The sequence below is a fragment of the Tachyglossus aculeatus genome, chromosome 7, assembly GCF_015852505.1.
Source record: "Tachyglossus aculeatus isolate mTacAcu1 chromosome 7, mTacAcu1.pri, whole genome shotgun sequence".
In the NCBI taxonomy this organism is placed as follows: domain Eukaryota; kingdom Metazoa; phylum Chordata; class Mammalia; order Monotremata; family Tachyglossidae; genus Tachyglossus; species Tachyglossus aculeatus.
The window spans coordinates 47,318,222-47,341,310 of NC_052072.1; the positions used below are offsets into that span (position 1 = coordinate 47,318,222).

The following is a 23,089-nucleotide window of genomic DNA, read 5'->3' on the forward strand; positions in this document are numbered from 1 at the left end:
ACTGTCACTTGAACGCTTTGTCGCGAAGAATGCATTCCCGCTTCAGCAGCTCGAAGGTGAAAATTTCTGGAGGTGACCGATAAAGGGTATCAATCCGAAATGTGTCCGTGGATATAAAACACCACATTATCTGAAAAGCTTCCACTCCAACTGCAGTGTTTAACGTAAGCCAAGAGACAGAGTACCAAACTATATTTACTGTATACAGTAGTAAAGGACAACAAATAATGTACAAATTGGTGAATAAACATGACAGCTCCAATGGAATATCCCTCCCTAGCCCATATACAATAAAATGCAAAGGGAAGGAAAGACATTTTTCAGCAAGATTTCAAGCAAGCGGGAGATGATCTAACACGGTCAAATTGGTCAGGTAAATATTTTAAAAAGGCAGCTCATGACTTCCTCAAGCAGCAACGGGCGACCTATTGAAGGACAACAGGAAGACCGATTAAAAATCGTAATTGGTGGAGATGGCCCAAATATCGTTATGGAACTAAAAAGTCACCACACTAAATGCATTTTAAAATTCAATACGTTTGGGAAAGCAAGATGGCGAGAATTACTTAGAATAATGCGAAGTCACTCATCTTTTTACGGCCTTCATATTTAACGATCTTTCCAGAGCTTTTTGAAACACACAACACAGCTGCATACTCATCAAATGTGTGATTTCGCTGTAATAGGGAGATCACGATTATTCATCAGAAACGAGAATTAAAAGAAACCTGAGGCCACATTCACTAGTACCAAGTGAGAAAGGGGGATACGACTCTTGGTTCTGCCTAAAAAGGAAAAAGCAGCATTATGCCAATCTCTGCCCAACGCTTCGTGTAAGTGGATACCGAGCTGTGTCTGGTGGTGGTCGGGGTGGTGGTGGTGATGAGTTTTCATTTTCACGAGGGAACCCAATCTGTACTGGAACTTGAGATTCGGGAGGGGTTTGGACAACAGGTAAAATAACTACAGCTTCAATGGCTGACTTGGACGGGCAGTTCTCTTTCTCCTTCCGAAAAGCTTTCATCACCTCCCCCTCAATTTTAGCATAGTCTGACAAAGCACACTTAATATCGCAATATTTTACATTTCTATTCTAAATATTGTTATCCGCATGTACAATCCCGGTATCATAAGCTTAAAATTTTTAGAATAATAACTGCGTCGACAACACACAGTACTGTAAATCTTCCCCACCTCGCAACTGTCTGTCCCACCACCCACAAGCTTGTCCCTGTACTGAGAAGAAACATTCCCCACTGCGGTGACCTTAAGTGAATTATTTACATGATTAGGGAATGAAGTAGTGGGAAAAGAATAGAGCAAGAGCTGGGAACCAGGACATCTGACCCAGAAAAAAAGTGGACACGTAGGTCACAGGTTTAAAGGGAGATAATGGCAAACAAGACAACCCACAATTTACTTAAACAAAAACAATTCTTATTGGCCCAATTTAAGATGTAGATTAATCCCTGCAGATAGTTTTGAGTTGCACACGCAGCACGTCAGAGAGGAAAATAATTTTGGTAAATGTCCTCCTAAATTTCCCGGGTGATTGGCATGTTCATTTGTTTACTATTTAATAGCAAATCCAAAACAGATGACATGAGTTGTGGTGAAGATCTTTAAATTCCTCTTCTACAAGGGCAGCTCATTTAACACCTTCCACCCGTCTGCTGTTGAAACACATCAATAGTATCTTCATCTTCCATCTCCAGCTGTTAAAATTTATATACACAGATTTAGATGGTGAATAAAAACTTTTCATCAGTTTTCACCAACACGATGACGGAGCATTTTTATATTACCAGAGCATACAAAGCTCTAATCCTTGACGGTATTCTTGGTTTACACCACTTTAGACTGCCTGCTGTCTAAATAATGGGAATTTGGAATCCCTAAAACCTTCCAAATAAATCCTAGTCTCACACAGAGAAAGGAAATGTACATTGGTACCTTTAATCACCAAGCCACATAGCTAGTTTTTTTCCAGGCAAAACTCAGAGCCCACAAAAAATGAAAGCCATAATACTACTATAGTGTAAAAATTTCCCTGAAAAACACATTCTTTCTTTAAATGAACAAAATCGTATCCTGGGCGACCTTTAGTACAGGATTCTTAAAAGGGACTACTCTAAAACAAAAGGTGCCAGACAACTTTGGGATGGATTTTTTTTCTTTTTCTCTCCCATTTAATTTTTTAGAATAAAAGAAGTGAACCCCAGTGATGTGATAATGTTAATGTTTAAGTTCTACTAGCCAATAAAATTGGCAAAAAGTTGAAAACACAGCCAAAAATGCCTATTATGAGCCCTTAAGCAGACGCTTCTGGTGCTCAAAAGGATTAAACCTAAACAAGGGGAGCAACTTTGATTAAAACTGCATTTCTTAATAATCCTTTGCTTGAAAATTCTTGTACCTTCATATGCATGTTAAAAATGTCATCATAGGTTTGATAAAGGTAATTCAAATGATTTAAATTTACTCAAAATAAAATGCTTGGCATATAAAAAAAATACACCCCAAATCCTAATAGGTGAAATGGGCACCTCAAATGAAAGAATGGTTAAGGGGGTGGAGAGAAGGTGCTTTAGCTATGGCACCAATACCGTCTCTTAAAAAAGGTTTAACAGATTAAAATTATTTTTAAAAGATGTGTTTGGCGTTCACTCGAATACAACTGTAGGACTGCACAGACCCTTCAATTAACAATAGCGTTTTCCCACCTGTGCTGGTGTATCTGTCTCATTGATTGGTTGCCCATCAAATCTGAACCTAATCTGCCTCATCGACAAGCCCTGCAACGAAAAGAAAAACCAACAATTAGCCGAGGATATTCAATTTATAATCTACCGCCAAATAAATGCTTGCTTATGCCGAAGTCAAGATGCAGAAAAGTTATACAGATTATACCCATAGTACATTCAGATTTGAATCTGTTTATCTGGCGTTCTATAACAGACTAATCTGCGACATAATCATTCTGGGGAGAGAAGAAAGAAAATATGCACCGATATGAAAATAAAGAGAAGACTACAGACTAAGAAACAAGAATAGGAATAGAAGTGCGAACAATCACATGATCCAGTTAAAAACAGAACTCAACTGCGAAGGGGATGCTGTTCTCTACTCTGATAGAAATATGTTTGTTTCATTACAGAGTGTGTTAAATAAAGCACAATGTTGAGAGAGAAAAATGGAACCTGAAAAAGGTCAAAGTAGCCACTAGATATTTAAACAGCGTGGAAAAAACAGACAGCAACATAATCGAGTCAATAAGCCTAGTGTCAAAGGAGCTTATTTAACTAAGTTTACGGAGCAGATACCTCTAACGATTACCCCCTCTGAGGCTAAATGATTCATGCACCTACACACTATTACAAGATGTGCAGATGATGCAAAAGTGAAGTTTGATTTATCTTTCTATTTTATTTTCTATTTCTTTTGGGGTAAATTAAATTCCCCGGTAACAGAAAATTAAGTTTTACAAAGTGGAAAAAAAAACCCCAAAACCACCTGTGAGCCCCAGAGATGGAAATTATTCATTTTCTAAATTAAATGAACGGGGGAAAATATATTTTAAAACATATAATCTCCCAATGAAGAAAAAGAAGGTTCTGCTTAGATTTTAGGCAAACTGAATCCCCGTTTTTGCCTTTCTGTTCATGGACACAAGAGTGGTCAAATTACAGGTTATGTAATGCAAATTATCCATACACCACCTGGATTATTTAATTACATAGTCATAGTATTTTTAAATTACCCAGAAAGAGTAAAGGGCATGATTTATTCAGCTGGCAAGTTTATAACCTAGGTCAATAATCCTCACTGTGCAAACTGCAGTTCTCTCACTGATGGGACTTCCAATATCAGATTGTTTGAACTACCTATACAGGGAATTGATGGATGGGAAGATGCCAAGATGTTCGGGAAAGTGGGAAAGCACAATACTGGATTGGGATAAATGGTGGAAAAAAACAACAAGAGTTGAAAGAAAATAAGAGACAAGAATATGGCTCCAAAGATAGGTTCACCAATTCTCCCAGAAATCAAGCCAGCTAGTATGCACCCTCCCAAGAGAGCGTGGGGGCACAGCAAACAGGTCAACCTATACCCCTCGACTCTGGTGGGGGTGATCCTCTATAGTTTACGTGCCCTCCTTTCCTGGATCTATGAAGCCAGAGTTTTGCTGGCTTTAAAGGAAAGGGAAGAGGCACTTTTTTTTTCCAAACATGAAGCAAGACATTTTGTTCTAAATGCTTGTTATTGTCGTTGAGCCTATGGATTCGGTTGAGGAAAAGCTTTTTTTAAAAAAAAACCAAAAACACAAAACACTGGAATTTGGGATATACAAAAAACTCCAAAAATTTCCAGATTTGCAAATGGGGACTGGTGGGAAGTTTTGGCTTTTTTTTTCTTCTTGGTGCACGCCACTTAATCCTCAAGTTACCTGCACACTATTTGCTAAATTCATGAAAAATAGGGAAGTAGCAGTAGAGGGGAATGTAAGGGCTTGGTCAGAGAAGCCCTCTCTTCTTTGAAGATTCATTCCATCGTATTCACTGAGCGCTTACTGTGTGCAGAGCACTGTACTAAGCGCTTGGGAAGTCCAAGTCGGCAACATATAGAGATGGTCCCAGAAGAGATGGGATTATAGCAGGGCTTGGAAGATTCATTCCACCGTATTCACTGAGCGCTTACTGTGTGTAGAGCACTGTACTAAGCGCTTGGGAAGTCCAAGTCGGCAACATATAGAGATGGTCCCTACCCAACAACGGGCTCACAGTCTGGAAGATGGGGAGAGAAGACTTCAGGACCAGAAACCTGTGAGAAGAAGTGGATTCAACAACGGGCTCACAGTCTGGAAGATGGGGAGAGAAGACTTCAGGACCAAAAATCTGTGAGAAGAAGTGGATTCAACAACAGGCTCACACTCTGGACGATGGGGAGAGAAGACTTCAGGACCAGAAATCTGTGAGAAGAAGTGGATTCAACGACGGGCTCACAGTCTGGAAGATGGGGAGAGAAGACTTCAGGACCAGAAATCTGTGAGAAGAAGTGGATTCAACAATGGGCTCACAGTCTGGAAGATGGGGAGAGAAGACTTCAGGACCAGAAATCTGTGAGAAGAAGTGGATTCAACAATGGGCTCACAGTCTGGAAGATGGGGAGAGAAGACTTCAGGACCAAAAATCTGTGAGAAGAAGTGGATTCAACAATGGGCTCACAGTCTGGAAGATGGGGAGAGAAGACTTCAGGACCAGAAATCTGTGAGAAGAAGTGGATTCAACAATGGGCTCACAGTCTGGAAGATGGGGAGAGAAGACTTCAGGACCAAAAATCTGTGAGAAGAAGTGGATTCAACAATGGGCTCACAGTCTGGAAGACGGGGAGAGAAGACTTCAGGACCAAAAATCTGTGAGAAGAAGTGGATTTGAGTGCCGGGTTGTTTGTGGGGCACTGCTTGCACTCTCTTGTCCCTGCCAGTCATGTTCCCACCGGGACGCTGAGGGCGGGAAGCAAAGAAGCAGGTGGGGGTGGGCAGCGCATGCCATTAGTTTAAATATACCACCCCAATGACTCTCGAAGAGGGCAGCACGGGCGGCGGAGGCTGTTTCTGGGCAGGTCGCTATGGTCGGTGCCTTGTCTCAGCCGGCTCTAATCGGGATTCCCGCTGAGCCTGCCCCCCAGGTGAACGCCCGACATGGCCCTTCAGTCAGAAACTTTCACCTGCTTCTGCCTGCTTCAGCCCACCACCATGGGGAGGTTTGCGGACCACTTCAAAACCCTGTACAGGGCTACACTGGTGATAGCAGCGTGGTTCAGTGGAAAGAGCCTGGACTACGGAGTCAGAGGTCATAGGTTCAAATCCCGGCTCCACCAATTGCCAGCTGTGTGACTTTCGGCAAGTCACTTAACTTCTCTGGGCCTCAGTGACCTCATCTGTAAAATGGGGATTAAGACCGTGAGCCTACTGTGGGACAACCTGATCACCTTGTAACCTCTCCAGCGCTTAGAATGGCGCTTTGCACATAGTAAGTGCTTAAATGCCATCATTATTATTATTATTATTATTATCATTATTATTATTATTATTATTATTATACTGAAGCCACCAGCTTCAGCATGGAAACAATTCAACCATCCCTGAAAACTGCGCCGGTTTCTTTCACCGTGCTCTCTCTGAGAAGCACGGGACGACTGTCGAAAAACGTAGGTTTTGAAGAGCATTCTGCTCATTCTAAAGAAAAATATTTCATATGAATAGTTTCCCATTTTCCCTTCAAAGGGGCTGGGGAGAGGGGATGTCTTTTCTTGGGCATCATCTCCTTAAGGACTTTATTATACAAACTGAAATTTCTTAAAGCTTCGAAAATATCTTTGACGCTATGAATTATGGCAAAAAAAATAAAATCAGGTATTACCTTCGCCTTAATGGACAAGCCCTTCTAGTGATTGTTTTCCCCTTTATCCACTCGGTTATAAAATGTGCATTTAGAATTCATACCTGTCTCTCACAATAAGCCTTCATTAGTTTGCTTAGAGGTGTATGCCGTTTTATTTTGAACTGGACTACGGATCCATCCTGTCCGGCCACTTTGAGATTGATGTGGTCGTTCTCCGTTTTCACTCCTTCCTGCAAAACCAAAAAGCAAAGCAATCAGCAAAGCCAAACAAGATCACCATTTAGCCAGTTCTCAGGGTGAGATTTTTCTTCCCCTATCTCTGGAAAGGTTTTAGAGTTTGTCGCCAAAGGTAAAGGAAACTGTAACCTATTTTGTGACCGCCCAGTCCCACAGGTGAGAAATGGAAAAGAAAGCTACTTACCTACACGGGTTAGTAAGATTAACCTAAAGCCGGAGAGTTCATTATGGTGAATTTTGGTTAAAAAAATAAATAAATAATAATATTTTAACTTTACTTTTACTCTCCCACCGGGAGCTTCCAGGGATGATAGAAATGCATCTTCAGGAAGTCCTAAAAGGAAAGTTGCCTCACTTATTCAATCGCTCCTCAGAGGGGGCAAGGGTCTCACTATTGCCCACTCTACTCCTCCCCAACGGGCTTCTCTCAGGCATTCAGAGATCAAACCGCCGTGCTGGTAGCAGAATCGTCACCAAACCCTCAAATGATGGTGCCCCTGCCCTGGGCACAGTGAGGCTACTGTGGGTGTGTGGGCCACTTGCACCTGCTAATTCTGTGTATTCTCGAGTGTTGACTACAGTGCTCTCCACATAGTAAATGCTCCATAAATATGACCGATCGATTGACTGATCACAGAGATGTTACAAAACCCTATCTGCAACCAGCAAAACAGGTTTTCACATAGCCATGTCAACTTGGAAAGAAGAACAGAAAAGAAATTCAACACGTGTATGCGCAACTTTTAGGAAAAGTCCTAGTTATATCATTCAAGAACAAAAATTTACTTCAAAGCCACTTTTTTTAAAAAAAGTTGTTTAAATGTATGAGGAATTCAACTGGGGCCACAACACTTCTTTTCATACCGGGGTTTTGGCTAGAGCAAGAATAGAAAATTAGGGATTGTTTTCCTGGGAACAAGTAAATCAGTGGGGTCTCAGCATAAGGTGTTATCAAAGAGATTCCTTAAATGTATGCCACAGAATGGAGCAGGACTAGCACAGTTTAAGGTTTTGGTAGCCCCTGAGATCGAGAAAATGCGATCTCTTCTAGGAGTGGAAGGAAAAGGATACCAGAATATTTCCAGGAGTTGTGCACAGTAGCGTTCGAGGAAAATTGGTCAAGGGGCAGTATTTTGTTCTCTTTTTAACTGCATTTGTTAAGCGCTTACTAGGTGTCAAACACTGTTCTAAGCACTGGGATGGATACATTTCTAATCAGGTTGGATGCGGACCCTTCCCTCTATGAGGCGCACAGTCTTAAATCGGAGGGAGGAAGATTTAATCCGCATTTTAGAGAGGTGGTAACTGAGGCACAGAGAAGTTAAGTGATTTGCCCCAGGTCACAGAGCAGACAAGGAAAAGATCTGAGATTAGGACCCAGGTTCTCTGTAACAACAGGTTTTGCAAGCATGCAATCTCCACAGTAAAGAACCTCCACGCAACCTTACAAGAGGAATGGACAGTACTGGATCTGAGAGGAGGATCAAGGATAGGGCCGAGAACTATTTCCTATCCTTGTTTCCTGCAAATATCTCGACAGAGATGTGTGCTCACGAGATGGGGCATTTGGACGGGCTAACCCACGTCACTGCCTCGTTCTGAAAAACCGAAGTTTCCAATCTTAATCTTACCCTCCCTTTACATGGCACTTTCCTCAAGAACTCTATTATGTTTTGTGTTACAGTCGGCAAGAGATTCAGAATCATTCGGTTATTTTTATCGAGCTTTTACTGTGTGCAGAGCAGTCCTAAGCGCTTGGGAGAGTACAATACAACAATAAACGGACACTGTCCCCGCCCACAATGAGCTTACGGTCTAGAGCAGGGAGACAGACATCAATACAAATAAATGAATTATGGAGAGGTACCTAAGTGGAGTGGGGAAGAGCTAAAGAAGAGAGTCAGGGTGATGCAGAAGAGAGTGGGAGAAGAGGAAAGGGGGGACTTTGTCTGGGAAGGCCTCTTGGAAGAGGTGAGCCTTCAGTAAGGCTTTGAATGGGGCGGGGGAGAAGAGTAATTGTCTGACAGATTTGAGGAGGGAGGGCGTGCCAAGCCAGAGAGAGGCAGGACGCGGGCCGCAGTTTAACCTAGTGGAAAGAGTCCGGGTGGAGGACCTGGGTCCTAATCTCAGATCTGCTCCTTGTCTACTCTGTGCTCTGTGCCTCAGTTACCGCCTCTCTAAAATGCGGATTAAATCTTCCTCCCTCCGATTTAAGACCGTGCCATGCACCTCACAGAGGGAAGGGTCTGCATCCAACCTGATTAGAAATGTATCCATCCCAGTGCTTGGAACAGTGTTTGACCCCTAGTAAGCGCTTAACAAATGTAATTAAAAAGAGAACAAAATACTGCCCCTCGACCAATTTTCCTCAAACGTTACTGTGCACAGCTCCTGGAAATATTCTGGTATTATTTTTTCCTTCCGCTCCTAGAAGAGATCGCATTTTCTCGATCTCAAGGGCTACCAAAACCTTAAACTATGCTAGCCTGGACAACAGACTCATCTCTGATTGGGGCTAGAACAGAATGGCAGAATTAGGGGACGTTCTTCCGACAACACACCTGCCTTGGAAACACACAATGCGACGTTGTGAAAGACAGCACCAAGGCTGCGGATGGCATCGGACCAGGGCTACTACACCAAGAGTTTTTTTCCGAGTCCTGCGAGACTGCAAACCCCGCATTATTAAAAAAAAAAAAAACTGGCTGTACTACACTCTGGACTTAGAAAGAGCCTACCTCACAATCACCCAAGACAAACCAACCTTGTCATCCAGCCCAAAGAAAAGCGTCAAGCCCCCAGTGGGACCGACGACTACCTAGTCCTGAATATCATGCACATTCACTGGATGAAGAATTTCTGCCAAAGGTGAAGTTAAATTGTGTGACTAATACAGGAGTTTTGTCCGGCAAGTTCAGCGCCCCCGATATGCCTTGATTTTCCGGTACAGATATACTGAACGCACAGGATCCCTTAGGGAATCAATCACATGTACTGAATGCTTACTGTGTGCTGAGCAGTGTAGTAAGCGCTTGGGAGAGTACAATACATCAACAGACACATTCCCAGCCCATAATGAGCTTACAGTCTAGAGGAGGAGAAAGACATTAATATCAGTAAGTTACGGATACGTACATAGGTGCTATGTGATGAATACACGAGAGCAAGTCAGGGTGATGCCAAGTGGGAAAAAAGAGGAAATGAGGCCTTAGTCAGGGAAGGCCTCTTTGAAGGTGGGAAGAGTAATTGTTGGATTAAAAAAAAGGGAGGATGTTCCGGGGAAAGAGGAAGGACTCGGGCGAGAGGTCGGAAGCTAGATAGAGGCGTTGGGATTCAGCTGCCTCAAGCTTTTCTGATAGCAGCCAATACAGTATTGAGGTACTGAAGGCGGTGAGGTACAAATAATTTCTTTGGCTTTCCTGAGAGTGGTAGAGATGCTTACTTTGGGCTGAAACTGACATGTTTTTATTTCATGGGTCTTCAAGTTAGCTTCCAGATTTCTTTTGTGGGGGTCGGATGTGGAATAAGACAGAAATGAGAATCCACCTGTCTCACCCCTCCATCTCACCAAATAATAGGCAATACCAAAAGATCTAGTCCATATTGTAAGTCCAAGGATTTCCCGTAAATCCCACAGCCACTGCCAACAAAATCCAAACAAAAAAAAAATCCACGTACTACTTATGACTCTCAATTCCCAACTGATCTCGCTCAAAGATTTAATGGAGGTTTTCAGAGCATTTACACCTGAATTCAATCAATCAATCAATAGCAGTGCAGTGCCCTGTACTAAGCACGTGGGATATGATGATAGATATGAACCCTGCCCTCAAGTAGAATAAAACCCAATGGAAGAAGCAGAAATTAAATCAAAGTAGGGGCAAGTAACAAAGTTGAAAGATCTGTACCAGAACGCTACTGAGGGAAGCAGTGGGCCATAATTCTCGGGAAATCTAGGCTTTTGGGGTGACTTCACTGTCTTTCCAGCAAGTCTAAAGTTTCAAAACACATTTGTGAAAGACGCTCCCGTTATCACTTTTCAGAACAATTACAGAAGGGAAGCAGCGTGGCTTAGCGGAAAGAGCCAGGGCTTGAGAGTCAGGTCATGGGTTCTAACCCCGACTCCGCCGCTTGTCAGCTGTGTGACTTTGGGCAAATCACTTGACTTCTCTGTGCTTCAGTTCCCTCATCTGTAAAATGGGGATTAAGCCTGTGAGCCCCACGTGGCACAACCTGATAGCCTTGTATCTACCCCAGTGCTTAGAACAGTGCTTGGCACATAGTAAGCGCTTAACAAATACCACAATTATTATTATTAATATGACAAATTTCCACCATATCACCCTCCAGGATCCGAGCTAACGCTAGGCACAATGCCATGTGTTTAAAAAATACCTGTGGCGTCTTCTAAAGAAACAAATAAATGACATAAAAAAATTACTCTGAAAGAAACACTGAGCTAACGCTAGTGCCCATTAGCTGGAGCTTAAAAAATCTACATGAAGGCCCGCTACTAGTCAGCAGGTTTTTCAAGTTCTAAATAATCAATCAATCAATCAATCATATTTATTGAGCGCTTACTGTGTGCAGAGCACTGTACTAAGCGCTTGGGAAGTACAAGTTGGCAACATATAGAGACAGTCCCTAACCAACAGTGGGCTCACAGTCTAAAAGGGGGAAAGTTAAGCAGCCAGCCCGGCATCCTGATTCTTGGTCCATTTTCCCAAGGATACGAGGAGCTGATTCTGCATGTCTTTCCCCCATTCCCTACCAGGCCATGACAGTGTGGATGCAAACAACTCTCAGAGAATGTAAAGAGGGTCATGAAAGAGCATCTGTCAGGTGCAGGGCAGACAGCAAGAAATGACTTGATTTGCAGGGTGGGAGGGAGAAAGAGTGGCCTCGTTATTATTATTCTCGCCCTCATTAAGCTCAAGATGGCCAGTGGCCTGCCTATCTCCCTTGACAACACGTAAAAGAGAAAAAAGGAACGGGAAAATGCTGAAGTCCCGATTTGTTTCAAATAAGCTAAGCTTATGCCCCGGAGCGCGGCAAAAATGTACTAGCTCGTGAGTTTTGCACAAAAAAAGTTTAAATAACTCAAGGTATTTCACAATCCCTAGGAACACAAATTTGGGTCATTCGAAGTGAACTGGGTTGCAAAACGTAATATTTTTAAGGGCTTCTCAAGAGCACACAAGCTTCAAGACGGGTTTTTTTTTCCCTCAAGGACACCCACTTGGGGTGCAGGCAAAGACACGACATTCACACTTATTGATTTATATTAATATCTGTCTCCCCCTCTACACTGTGAGTTGTTGTGGACAGGGAATGTGTCTGTTTGTTGTTGTACTGTACTCTCCCAAACGGTTAGTACGGTGCTTTGCACATGGTAAGCACTTAATAAACACAACTGATTGATTAGCTTTTGTAATTTTTTGAGTTCTCTGCCCGATCCCCCTCTGTAAAATAAGGAGGCAGTCGCCACAGGGGCTCCAGGTCACCAGTCAATCAATCAATCAATATTTATTGACTGCTTACTGCGTGCGGAGGAGCACTGAACTAATAAGCACTTGGGAGAGGACAACACGACACAGTTGGCAGATACCATCCCTGCCCCCAAGGAGCTTACAGTCTCCAGTCACCATGCTCTCCCACGTCCAGCGCCAGCAGGGACAGGATTCCACAGTGTCCCAACCTCCCACTATTGGGTAGGGACTGTCTCTATATGTTGCCAACTTGTACTTCCCAAGCGCTTAGTACAGTGCTCTGCACACAGTAAGCGCTCAATAAATACGATTGATGATGATGATTACGGTGTAAGCGCCCTTGCCAGCGGGGAACGCGAGTGCTTATTATTATTTCCACTTTATGGACGCGTATGTATGCGTGTCAACTTCCCCAGCTGCGGGTGAGCACGCCTTTCATCTCCACCCGAGGCCCATCCCAAATTCACCTTGAAAGCCGGCACCCCTGAATTTTCTCCGATAAACGGCCGGGGCGCTTTGGAAAGTTACCCGCGTGTGGCACCGCGAAATGTGCCGTGCACAATTTAGGGCTAGGAGTACCGGGGCTCTTGAGCGCGAGGCCCGGCATGAAATAAGTGCTTGGCAAAGCACGAGAGAAGCAGGAAACAGATTTCCTGCCCATAAGGATAAAATGCACAAATAAAAACCTTCAAAGACCTGGAATTCTTCTTAACACGTGGGATTTCATGACTTTGGAAAAGCCGGGGGAAAAGACATCCAAAATACCTGAGGGTTTTTTTTTATGATAATCACGTAGGACTTGAAAAATTCAAGACTGAGTGAAAATAAGAATACGAATAAAAACGGAAAACACAGAGCACTCCGCTTGCCTTGTCCTTCTGTTCCGACGGTCACTACCGTAATAACAATGGTGTTCATTTAAATACTTAGGTTTCAGGCACGGAGCTGAAGGATGGGGTAAGTTCGACTGAAAAGATCGGGCGGAGCCGCCGTGGCACGCGGAGCTCAGTCTGAGGATGAACCTTCAGGTACATTACATTGCACTATGACAACTGTAAAACTGGAAAAGGCATTAAGAGAACAGTGCTTGGCACAGAGTAAGCGCTAAATACCATCATTATTATTATCATCATCCACTGGTCCTGGGCCCCCGTCTCACAATTCCTCTCGAAACATGGCCACAACTACTTTCCCTAGTTGTCCTTTCCTGCGGGTGTTTGTGTGTGTATACATGTATGTATGCGTGTTCTTTTCTTTTTTTTTTTTAATTGATTGGGATGTCTACCTTTAACCGACCCAAATCTCTCTCAGGGCAAAATGAAAGCCCAAAGGAAGGCATTTTGAATGGCTCCTGAGCAGAGATAGATAGATGTATGTACCTGTTTATACATTCGGCTCTTTTCAAGCAAATTGCATATTTTGTGCCCATTTATGATCCCCTCCTTATCCTCACACCTTCTCGTAGAGAGACATTTTACCTTTCAGTGGAATCCGGTCTCCTGCTCGTAATAACTGTTCTTTCCACCCACCCGAAAGACTTTCACCGCGGCCAGCGGCGGCAAACAACGCCGTCATCTTGCCACCCGGGGGACTTTTGTTTTCATTCCAGTTACGATTTCTAGTGTTTTACCTTTTAGTAGATGGCACGGACCACCTTTCAGGGCCACCCCTGAGATGACAGCTTTACCCCGTGCCCGACATCAAGTTTATTTCATTTCAAAACGCTTTTGGTTTTTTTTATCCTTTTTGCTTTTCTGCGTCCCTTTTTCCCTTCACACCTCAAAGTGCACACTGCAAACACAAGAAGCTTCCGGAGGTTGGGTGCTGGCACCACCCCCTGGCCTTAGAGGAGGAGGAGGAAAAGGAAAAGGAGGAGGAGGAGGAAAAGGAGGAGGAAGAGGAAAAGGAGGAGGAAAAGGAAAAGGAGCAGGAAGAGGGAAAGGAGGTAGAGGAAAAGGAGGAGGAAGACGAGGGCCCATAAGTGATGGGGGGCTGAGAGGAGGAGGCTGATGACCTACAAGAGATCTGGGACCTCAGAGGAGGAGGATAGCCTATAAAGGATTGGGGGGGAGGGGGAGCGAGGAGGAGGAGGAGGAGCACCTATAGGGGATGGGGGGGCTGAGAGGAGGAGGAGGAAGCTGAGGGCCTACAAGAGATCAGGGGGGCTGAGAGGAGGAGGGCCTATAAGGGATGGGGGCTCAGAGGTGGAGGCTGAGGGCCTATAAGGGATGGGAGGGGCTGAGAGGAGGAGGAGGAGGCTCCTACTCTATCCTAATCCTCCTCAACCCCTCAGTTGCCTTCGACACTATGGATCATCCCCTTCTCCTCAACACGCTATCCAATCTTGTCTTCACAGGCTCTGTCCTCTCCTGGTTCTCCTCTTATCTCTCCGGCCGTTTGTTCTCGGTCTCCTTTGCGGGCTCCTCCTCCCCCTCCCAACCCTATACTGTAGGGGTTCCTCAAAGGCCAGTTCTTGGTCCCCTTCTGTTCTCTATCTATACTCCCTCCCTCTGTGAACTCATTCCCACGGCTTCAACTATCATCTCTATGCTGACCGACACCCAAATCTACACCTCCGCCCCTGTTCTCTCTCTCTCTCCCTCCAAGCTCGTATATCCTCCTGCCTTCAGGACATCTTCATCCGCACGTCTGTCCACTATCTAAAAGTCAACATGTCCAAGACTCAGCTCCTTATCTTCCCTCCCAAACCCTGCCCTCTCCCTGACTTTCCCATCACTGTGGACGGCACTACCATCCTTCCCGTCTCACAAGCCCGCAGCCTTGGTGTCATCCTCGACTCCGCTCTCTCGTTCACCCCTCACATCCGATCCGTCACCAAAACCTGCCGGTCTCACCTCCGCAACATCGCCAAGATCTGCCCTTTCCTCTCCATCCTAACCACTACCTTGCTGGTTCAATCTCTCGTCCTATCCCGACTGGATTACTGCCATCAGCCTCCTCTCTGATCCCCCATCCTCCCGCCTCTCCCCGACTCTGTCTATACTTCACTCTGCTGCCCGGATTATCCTTGTACAGAACCGCTCTGGGTAGGTCACCCCCCTCCTCAAGAATCTCCAGTGGCTGCCTGTCAACCTTCGAATCAAGCAAAACTCCTCATTCTCGGATTCAAGGCTGTCCATCACCTCGCCCCCTCCTACCTCACCTCCCTTCTCTCCTTCTCCAACCCAGCCGGCACCCTCCGCTCCTCTGCCGCTCACGTCCTCACTGTACCTCGTTCTCGCCTGTCACGCCGTCAACCCCGGGCCCACGTCCTTCCCCTGGCCTGGAATGCCCTCCCTCCACACATCCGCCAAGCTAGCTCTTTTCCGCCCTTCAAATCCCTACTGAGAGCTCACCTCCTCCAGAAGGCCTCCCCAAACTGAGCCCCCCCACTTTTTCCTCCCCTCCTCCTCCTCCCTCTGCCCTACCACCTTCCCCTCCCCACAGCACTTGTATATCTTTCTACATATTTATTACTCTATTTTATTTGTACATATTTACTCTATTTTATTAAGGATGTGTCCATAGCTATAATTCTATTTATTCTGACGGCATTGACACCTGTCTACTTGTTTTGTTTTGCTGTCTGTCCCCCCCTTCTAGCCTGTGAGCATGTCGTTGGGTAGGGGCCGTCTCTATATGTTGCCGACTTGGACTTCCCAAGTGCTTAGTCCAGTGCTCTGCACCCAGTAAGCGTTCATAAATACGACTGAATGAATGAATGAATGAATGAATGAATGGAGGAGGAGGAGGAGGGCCTATAAGTGATGGGGGGGTTGAGAGGAGGAGGAGGCTGAGGGACTACAAGAGATCTGAAGCCTCAAAGGAGGAGGAGGAGGAGGAGAAGGGAGAGGAGGAGGAGCAGCACGTATAAGGGATGGGGGATCAGAGGAGAAGGCTGAGGGCCTACAAGAGGTCTCGAGCCTCAGAGGAGGAGGAACTATAAGGGATGGAGGGCTGCGAGGAGGAGGCTGAAGGCCTATAAGAGTTATGGGGGTGAGGGCCTATAAGGGATGGGGACGTAAAGGAGGAGGAGGCGGAGGGCCTACAAGAGGTCTGGGGCCCAAGAGGAGGAGGAAAAGGAGGGGAAGGAGAAGCACGTAAAAGGGGTGAGGGGCTGAGAGGAGGAGACAGCTGAGGGCCTACAGGAGGTCTGCGGCCTTGGAGAGGGAGGAGGAGAACCTATACGGGATGGTGGGGGGGGTGCTGAGAGGAGAAGGAGAAGGCAGCGGAGGGTCTACTAAGAGGTCTGGGGCCTCAGAGAAGGAAGAGGAGGAGGAGGAGCACCTATAGGGGATGGGGGGACGCTGAGAGGAGGAGGAGGAGGCAGAGGGCCTACAAGAGGTCTGGGGCCTCAGAGAAGGAAGAGGAAGAGGAGGAGGAGGAGAAGGGGGTGGAGAAGGAGGAGGAGGAGGAGGAGCACCTATAGGGGATGGGGGGGCTGAGAGGAGGAGGAGGAGGCAGAGGGCCTACAAGAGGTCTGGGGCCTCAGAGAAGGAAGAGGAGGAGGGGGAGAAGGGGGTGGAGAAGGAGGAGGAGGAGGAGCACCTATAGGGGATGGGGGGAGCTGGGAGGAGGAGGAGGAGGAGGAGAAGGAGTGCCTACGAGAGGTCTGGGGCCTCAGAGAAGGAAGAGGAAGAGGAAGAGGAGGAGGAGGAGGAGCACCTATAGGGGATGGGGGGGAGCTGGGAGGAGGAGGAGGAGGTGGCGGAGGACCTACAAGAGGTCTGGGGCCTCAGAGAAGGAAGAAGAGGAAGAGGAGAAGGAGGAGGAGGAGCACCTATAGGGGATGGGGGGGACCAAGGAGGAGGAGGAGGAGGAGGAGGAGGAAGAGGAGGGCCTACAAGAGGTCTGGGGCCTCAGAGAAGGAAGAGGAAGAGGAGGAGAAGGAGGAGGGGCACCTATAGGGGATGGGGTGGGGGGGCTGAGAGGAGGAGGAGGAGGGCCTACAAGAGGTCTGGGGCCTCAGAGAAGAAAGAGGAAGAGGAGGAGGAGCACCTATAGGGGATGGGGGGAGCTGGGAGGAGGAGGGCCTACAAGAGGTCTGGGGCCTCAGAGAAGGAAGAGGAGGAGGAGGAGGAGGAGGAGGAGGAGCACCTATAGGGGATGGGGGGGAGCTGGGAGGAGGAGGAGGAGGAGGAGCACCTGTAAGGGGTGGGGGGCTGAGGAGGGGGCGGCGGCTGAGGGCCTACAAGGGGGGCGGGGAGGAGGAGGAGGCGGCTCTGTGAGGGCCTGGCCGGTCCTGCCTTCCTCCCTCCCTCCCTCCCTCCCTGCCTCCCCGCCCGTCCGTCCGTCCGTCGGTCCGTCCGACTGTCGACTGTCTCTCTCACCTTGGGCTTCTCCTCAGACATGGCGGTCCAGCCGCGGGGCTCCCGCCGCAACCGTCGTCCGGCCCGGAGCGCGCGCCCGCCCCCTCCCCCGCGCCCGCGCGCACCCTCCCCCTCCCCCGCGCCCCCACGGCCCGCCCCACCATTGGCCGGCGGAGGGCACGTGACGCCCGACGCGCGCGCTCCCGCGCTCCCGAGGCGCGCTCCCGGGGGCGGCGCGCTCCCGAGCCGGGCGGCAGGGGGCGCGCGCGAGGGGCGGGGCGGCCCGCGCTCCTTCGAAGTGCGTCACGCGCGCGCCCCCCCACGGGGGGAAACGGCCCGACCCCTGACCCCTGACCCCTGACCCCCAACGGTCAGTGACGCTCACCCTGGGCGCAACGCTGAGCGCCACTTTCCGTTCAGTCATTCATTCATTGTCAGTCAGTCAGTCATTCATTCATTCAATCGTATTTATTGAGCGCTCACTGTGTGCACAGCACTGTACTAAGCGCTTGGGAAGTCCAAGTTGGCAACACACAGAGACGGTCCCCACCCAACAGTGGGCTCACGGTCTAGAAGGGGGAGACAGAGAACAAAACCAAACATACTAACAAAATAAAATAAATAGAATAGATACGTACAAGTAAAATACATCAATAAATAGAGTAATAAATATGTACGAACATATATACAGGTGAGAGGGAGAATGTGGGCAAAGTTGTCTGGGGTGAAATGGAGGCGATAGAGGTACAGCCCTAGGTTGGCATTGAGAGGAGTGAAGCGAGTCAATAGGAAATCAGTAAGAAACCAAATAAAATAAATAGAATAGATATGTACAAGTAAAATAAATAAATCGCGTAATAAATATGTACAAACATATACTGAGAGCTCACCTCCTCCAGGAGGCCTTCCCAGACTGAGCCCCTTCCTCTCCCCCTCGTCCCCCTCCCCATCCCCCCATCTTACCTCCTTCCCTTCCCCACAGCACCTGTATATATGTATATATGTTTGTGCATATTTATTACTCTATTTATTTATTTTATTTGTACATATCTATTCTATTTATTTTATTTTGTTAGTATGTTTGGTTTCGTTCTCTGTCTCCCCCTTTTAGACTGTGAGCCCACTGTTGGGTAGGGACTGTCTCTATATGTTGCCAATTCGTACTTCCCAAGCGCTTAGTACAGTGCTCTGCACATAGTAAGCACTCAATAAATACGATTGATGATGATGATGATGATGATATACACATATATACAGGTGAGAGGGAGAATGTGGGCAAGGTTGTCTGTGGGGAAATAGAGGAGAGAGAGGTACAGCCCTAGGTTGGCATTAAGAGGAGTGAAGCGAGTCAATAGGAAATCAGTAAGAAACCAAATAAAATAAATAGAATAGATATGTACAAGTAAAATAGAGTAATAAATATGTACAAACATATACACATATATACAGGTGAGAGGGAGAATGTGGGCAAAGTTGTCTTGGGTGAAATGGAGGAGATAGAGGTACAGCCCTAGGTTGGCATTGAGAGGAGTGAAGCGAGTCAATAGGAAATCAGTAAGAAACCAAATAAAATAAATAGAATTGATATGTACAAGTAAAATAAATAAATAAATAGAGTAATAAATATGTACAAACATATACACATATATACAGGTGAGAGGGAGAATGTGGGCAAAGTTGTCTTGGGTGAAATGGAGGAGATAGAGGTACAGCCCTAGGTTGGCATTGAGAGGAGTGAAGCGAGTCAATAGGAAATCAGTAAGAAACCAAATAAAATAAATAGAATAGATATGTACAAGTAAAATAAATAGAGTAATAAATACGTACAAACATATACACATATATACAGGTGAGAGGGAGAATGTGGGCAAAGTTGTCTGGGGTGAAATGGAGGAGATAGAGGTACAGCCCTAGGTTGGCATTAAGAGGAGTGAAGCGAGTCAATAGGAAATCAGTAAGAAACCAAATAAAATAAATAGAATAGATATGTACAAGTAAAATAAATAGAGTAATAAATACGTACAAACATATACACATATATACAGGTGAGAGGGAGAATGTGGGCAAGGTTGTCTGTGGTGAAATGGAGGAGATAGAGGTACAGCCCTAGGTTGGCATTGAGAGGAGTGAAGCGAGTCAATAGGAAATCAGTAAGAAACCAAATAAAATAAATAGAATAGATATCTACAAGTAAAATAAATCAAGAGTAATAAATATGTACAAACATATACACATATATACAGGTTGAGAGGGAGAATGTGGGCAAAGTTGTCTGTGGTGAAATGGAAGAGATAGAGGTACAGTCCTAGGTTGGCATTAAGAGGAGTGAAACGAGTCAATAGGAAATCAGTAAGAAACCAAATAAGAGTTGGCAAGGTGGGTGAGTGCTTTAAAGCCCCCGATAAGGAGTTTCTATTTGATAAAGAGATGGCTGGAGGTTTCTGAAGAAGTAGAAAAACATGGACTGAACCGTTTTGTTTTTTTTAGGCCGGGGATGAGGGGAATAATCCAGGCAGAAGTGAAGTATGGACTGGAGTGTGGAGAGACAAGAGGCAGGGCGGTCAGCAAGAGGCTGATAATAATAATAATAATCATAATAATAATCATAATAATAATAATAATAATAATGGCATTTAATGGCATGTTTGGTTTTGTTCTCTGTCTCCCCCTTTTAGACTGTGAGCCCACTGTTGGGTAGGGACCGTCTCTATATGTTGCCAACTTGTACTTTCCAAGTGCTTAGTACAGTGCTCTGCACACAGTAAGCGCTCAATAAATACGATTGATGATGATTGATGATTTATTAAGCACTTACTATGTGCAGAGCACTGTTCTAAGCGCTGGGGAGGCTACAAGGTGATCAGGTTGCCCCACGGGGGGCTCACAATTCCCATTTTACAGATGAGGTAACTGAGGCCCAGAGAAGTGAAGTGACTTGCCCAAAGTCACACAGCTGACAAGGGGCGGAGCCAGGATTTGAACCCATGACCACTGACTCCAAAGCCCGTGCTCTTTCCACTGCGCCACACTGCTTCTATGTGTGATCTGCTGATCCATACCTTATTCTGAAACTCCCTTTCCCCCCCAAACAGGCAGTTACACCTGCGATCCCTAGGACTTCCGAACCCACATCAGAATGTTTTGAAGTTAATTTTCTGAGAGTTTCACATATTCCAGGAGAAGATGGAAAAATGGACGCCAAATACCGAAGGTCTTTTAGGAAATGTCCATAGGTACGCTCGCTTAACCAGCGTGGCTCAGTGGAAAGAGCCCAGGCTTGGGAGTCAGAGGTCATGGGTTCTAATCCCGCCTCCATCACTTGTCAGCTGTGCGACCTTGGGCAAGTCACTTCACTTCTCCGGGCCTCAGTCCCCTCATCTGTAAAACGGGGATTATGACTTTGAGCCCCACGTGGGACAACCTAATGACCTTTTACCTTCCCCAGCACTTAGAACAGTGCTTGGCACATAGTAAGTGCTTAACAAATACCATTATTATTATTATTATTATTAACCTAGATTAGAGCACAGATTTCACATCGGTTTTCTCCTATAGGTGAGCTAACCCTCCTAGAGAATTCCAGAAACTGATTCCCCTCCCTCTGGACAGAGAGTCCTGCTGAAGCATCACAGCCACCAACCTGAGCTTTTTAAAAATCCTCATTCAACATTAATTCAACGTCAGGAAAAGCAATGTGGCCTAGTGAATAGAGCACAGGCCCGGGAATCAGAACAACCCGGGTTCTAATCCCGGTTCCGCCACTTGTCAGAGAAGCAGCGCGGCTCAGTGGAAAGAGCCCGGGCTTTGAAGTCAGAGGTCATGGGTTCAAATCCCGGCTCTGCCAATTGTCAGCTGGGTGACTTTGGGCAAGTCACTTCACTTCTCTGGGCCTCGGTTCCCTCATCTGTAAAATGGGAATTAAGACTGTGAGCCCCCCGTGGGACAACCTCATCACCTTGTAACCTCCCCAGTGCTTAGAACAGTGCTTTGCACATAGTGAGCGCTTAATAAATGCTATCATTATTATTGTGTGCTGTGTGACCTTGGGTGAATCACGTCACATCTTCGTGCCTCAGTTCCCTCATCTGTAAAATGGGGATTAAGAGTGTGAGCCCCCCGTGGGACAACCTGATCACCTTATAACCTCCCCAGTGCTTAGAACAGTGCTTTGCACATAGTAAGCGCGTAATAAATGCTATCATTATTATCGTCTGCTGTGTGACCTTGGGTGAATCACGTCACATCTTCGTGCCATCTGTAAAATGGGGATTAAGAGTGTGAGCGAAAGCTCACCTCCTCCAGGAGGCCTTCCCAGACTAAGCCCCCCTTTTCCTCTGCTCTCCCTCCCCTCCATCGCCCCGACTCGCTCTCTTTGCTCTACCCCCCTCCCCTTCCCACAACACTTGTGTATATAGGTATATATTTATAATTATCCTTCTATTTCTTTTTATTAATGATGTGCATATATCTATAATTCTATTTATAATGATGCTACTGATGCCTGTTTCCTTGTTTTGATGTCTGTCTCCCCCCTTCTAGACTGTGAGCTGGTTGTGGGCAGGGATTGTCTCTGTTGCTGAATTGTACTTCCCAAGAGCTTTGTACAATGCTCTGCACACAGTAAGTGCTCAATAAATACGACTGAATGAATGAATGCATGCTCTGGCTCACAGTAGGCGCTCAATAAATACAATTGAATGAATGATGAATAACAGGGACTGTATCCAACCCAATTACCTTGTATCTACCCCAGCACTTAGTACAGTGCCTGGCACACAGTAAGCACTTTAACAAATGCCACAATTTATAATTTGTATTATTATTACTATTACCATTATGATTATTATTGTTATTCGGCACAGAGGTAGATATGACAATAATAATGATAAGCACTTAGTACAGTGCTCTGCACACAGTAAGCGCTCAATAAATACGACTGAATGAATGAATAAATGTGGTATTTGTTAAGCGCTTCCCATATGCCAAGCACTGGAGTAGACACAAGATAATCGGGTTGGACAAAGTCCCACGAGGGGCTCGGAGTCTAAGTGGGGAGGAGAGCCGGTCTTCAGTCCCCATTTTACAGATGAGAAAACTGGAGTCAGAGAAGTGACACGGCCATGGTCACACAGTAAAAGCGGTAGGTGCAGAATTAGAACCCAGGTCTTCTGACTCCCTACTCTTTGTCCAGTAGGCCAATGTAAGCCTGGTTTGACCTGAGCTCCCGGTTTGGGTCAGCACTCTGCTGTTTCCGTCCTTCTAGACTGTAAGCTCCTTGTGGGCAGGGAACCTGCCTACCAACTCTGTTCTACTTTCCTCTCCCAAGCCCTTAGTCGAGTGCTCTGCACACGGTAAGCGCTCAATAAACACCACTGATTGATAGATCCGAGGCGAGATCGCATCTGGACCGGGCAGGGACGGACCAATCACGGATCTCCAGTCCTTGGAGGGGGTCTAAACAATAACTGCGGGATTTAATAATAATCATGGTATTTGTTAAGCGCTTACTACGTGCCAAGCACCGCCCTAAGCACTGGGGAGATACAAGGTAATCAGGTTGTCCCCCGAGGGGCTCACAGCCTTAATCCCCAATTTGTCAAGCGCTTACTCTGTGAGCCCACTGTTGGGTAGGGACCGTCTCCATATGTTG

General features: G+C 46.2%; 1 protein-coding gene across 1 annotated transcript; it reads right to left on the bottom strand.

Moving 5' to 3' along the window:
• Positions 1–175: 175 nt before the first annotated feature.
• On the bottom strand, positions 176–17,537 carry SUMO3 (small ubiquitin like modifier 3). The gene is made up of 4 exons (XM_038749318.1): positions 17,461–17,537; positions 6,506–6,634; positions 2,724–2,795; positions 176–1,715 (listed from the first exon to the last, which is right to left on the bottom strand). The coding sequence occupies exons 1-4, from the start codon at positions 17,479–17,481 to the stop codon at positions 1,653–1,655; spliced, it is 285 nt and encodes a 94-aa protein (XP_038605246.1). The 5' UTR covers positions 17,482–17,537; the 3' UTR covers positions 176–1,652.
• Between the last annotated feature and the right edge of the window lie 5,552 nt (positions 17,538–23,089).

What these genes read in the sequence shown, in the direction of transcription:
- SUMO3 (XM_038749318.1), bottom strand. Translation starts at nt 17,481, where the DNA reads ATGTCTGAGGAGAAGCCCAAG. An exon ending in TGTCTGAGGAGAAGCCCAAG is followed by an intron (nt 6,635 to 17,460) that starts GTGAGAGAGACA and finishes TTGGTTTTGCAG; the next exon opens with GAAGGAGTGAAAACGGAGAA. An exon ending in AGACAGATACACCAGCACAG is followed by an intron (nt 1,716 to 2,723) that starts GTGGGAAAACGC and finishes AAATTTTAACAG; the next exon opens with CTGGAGATGGAAGATGAAGA.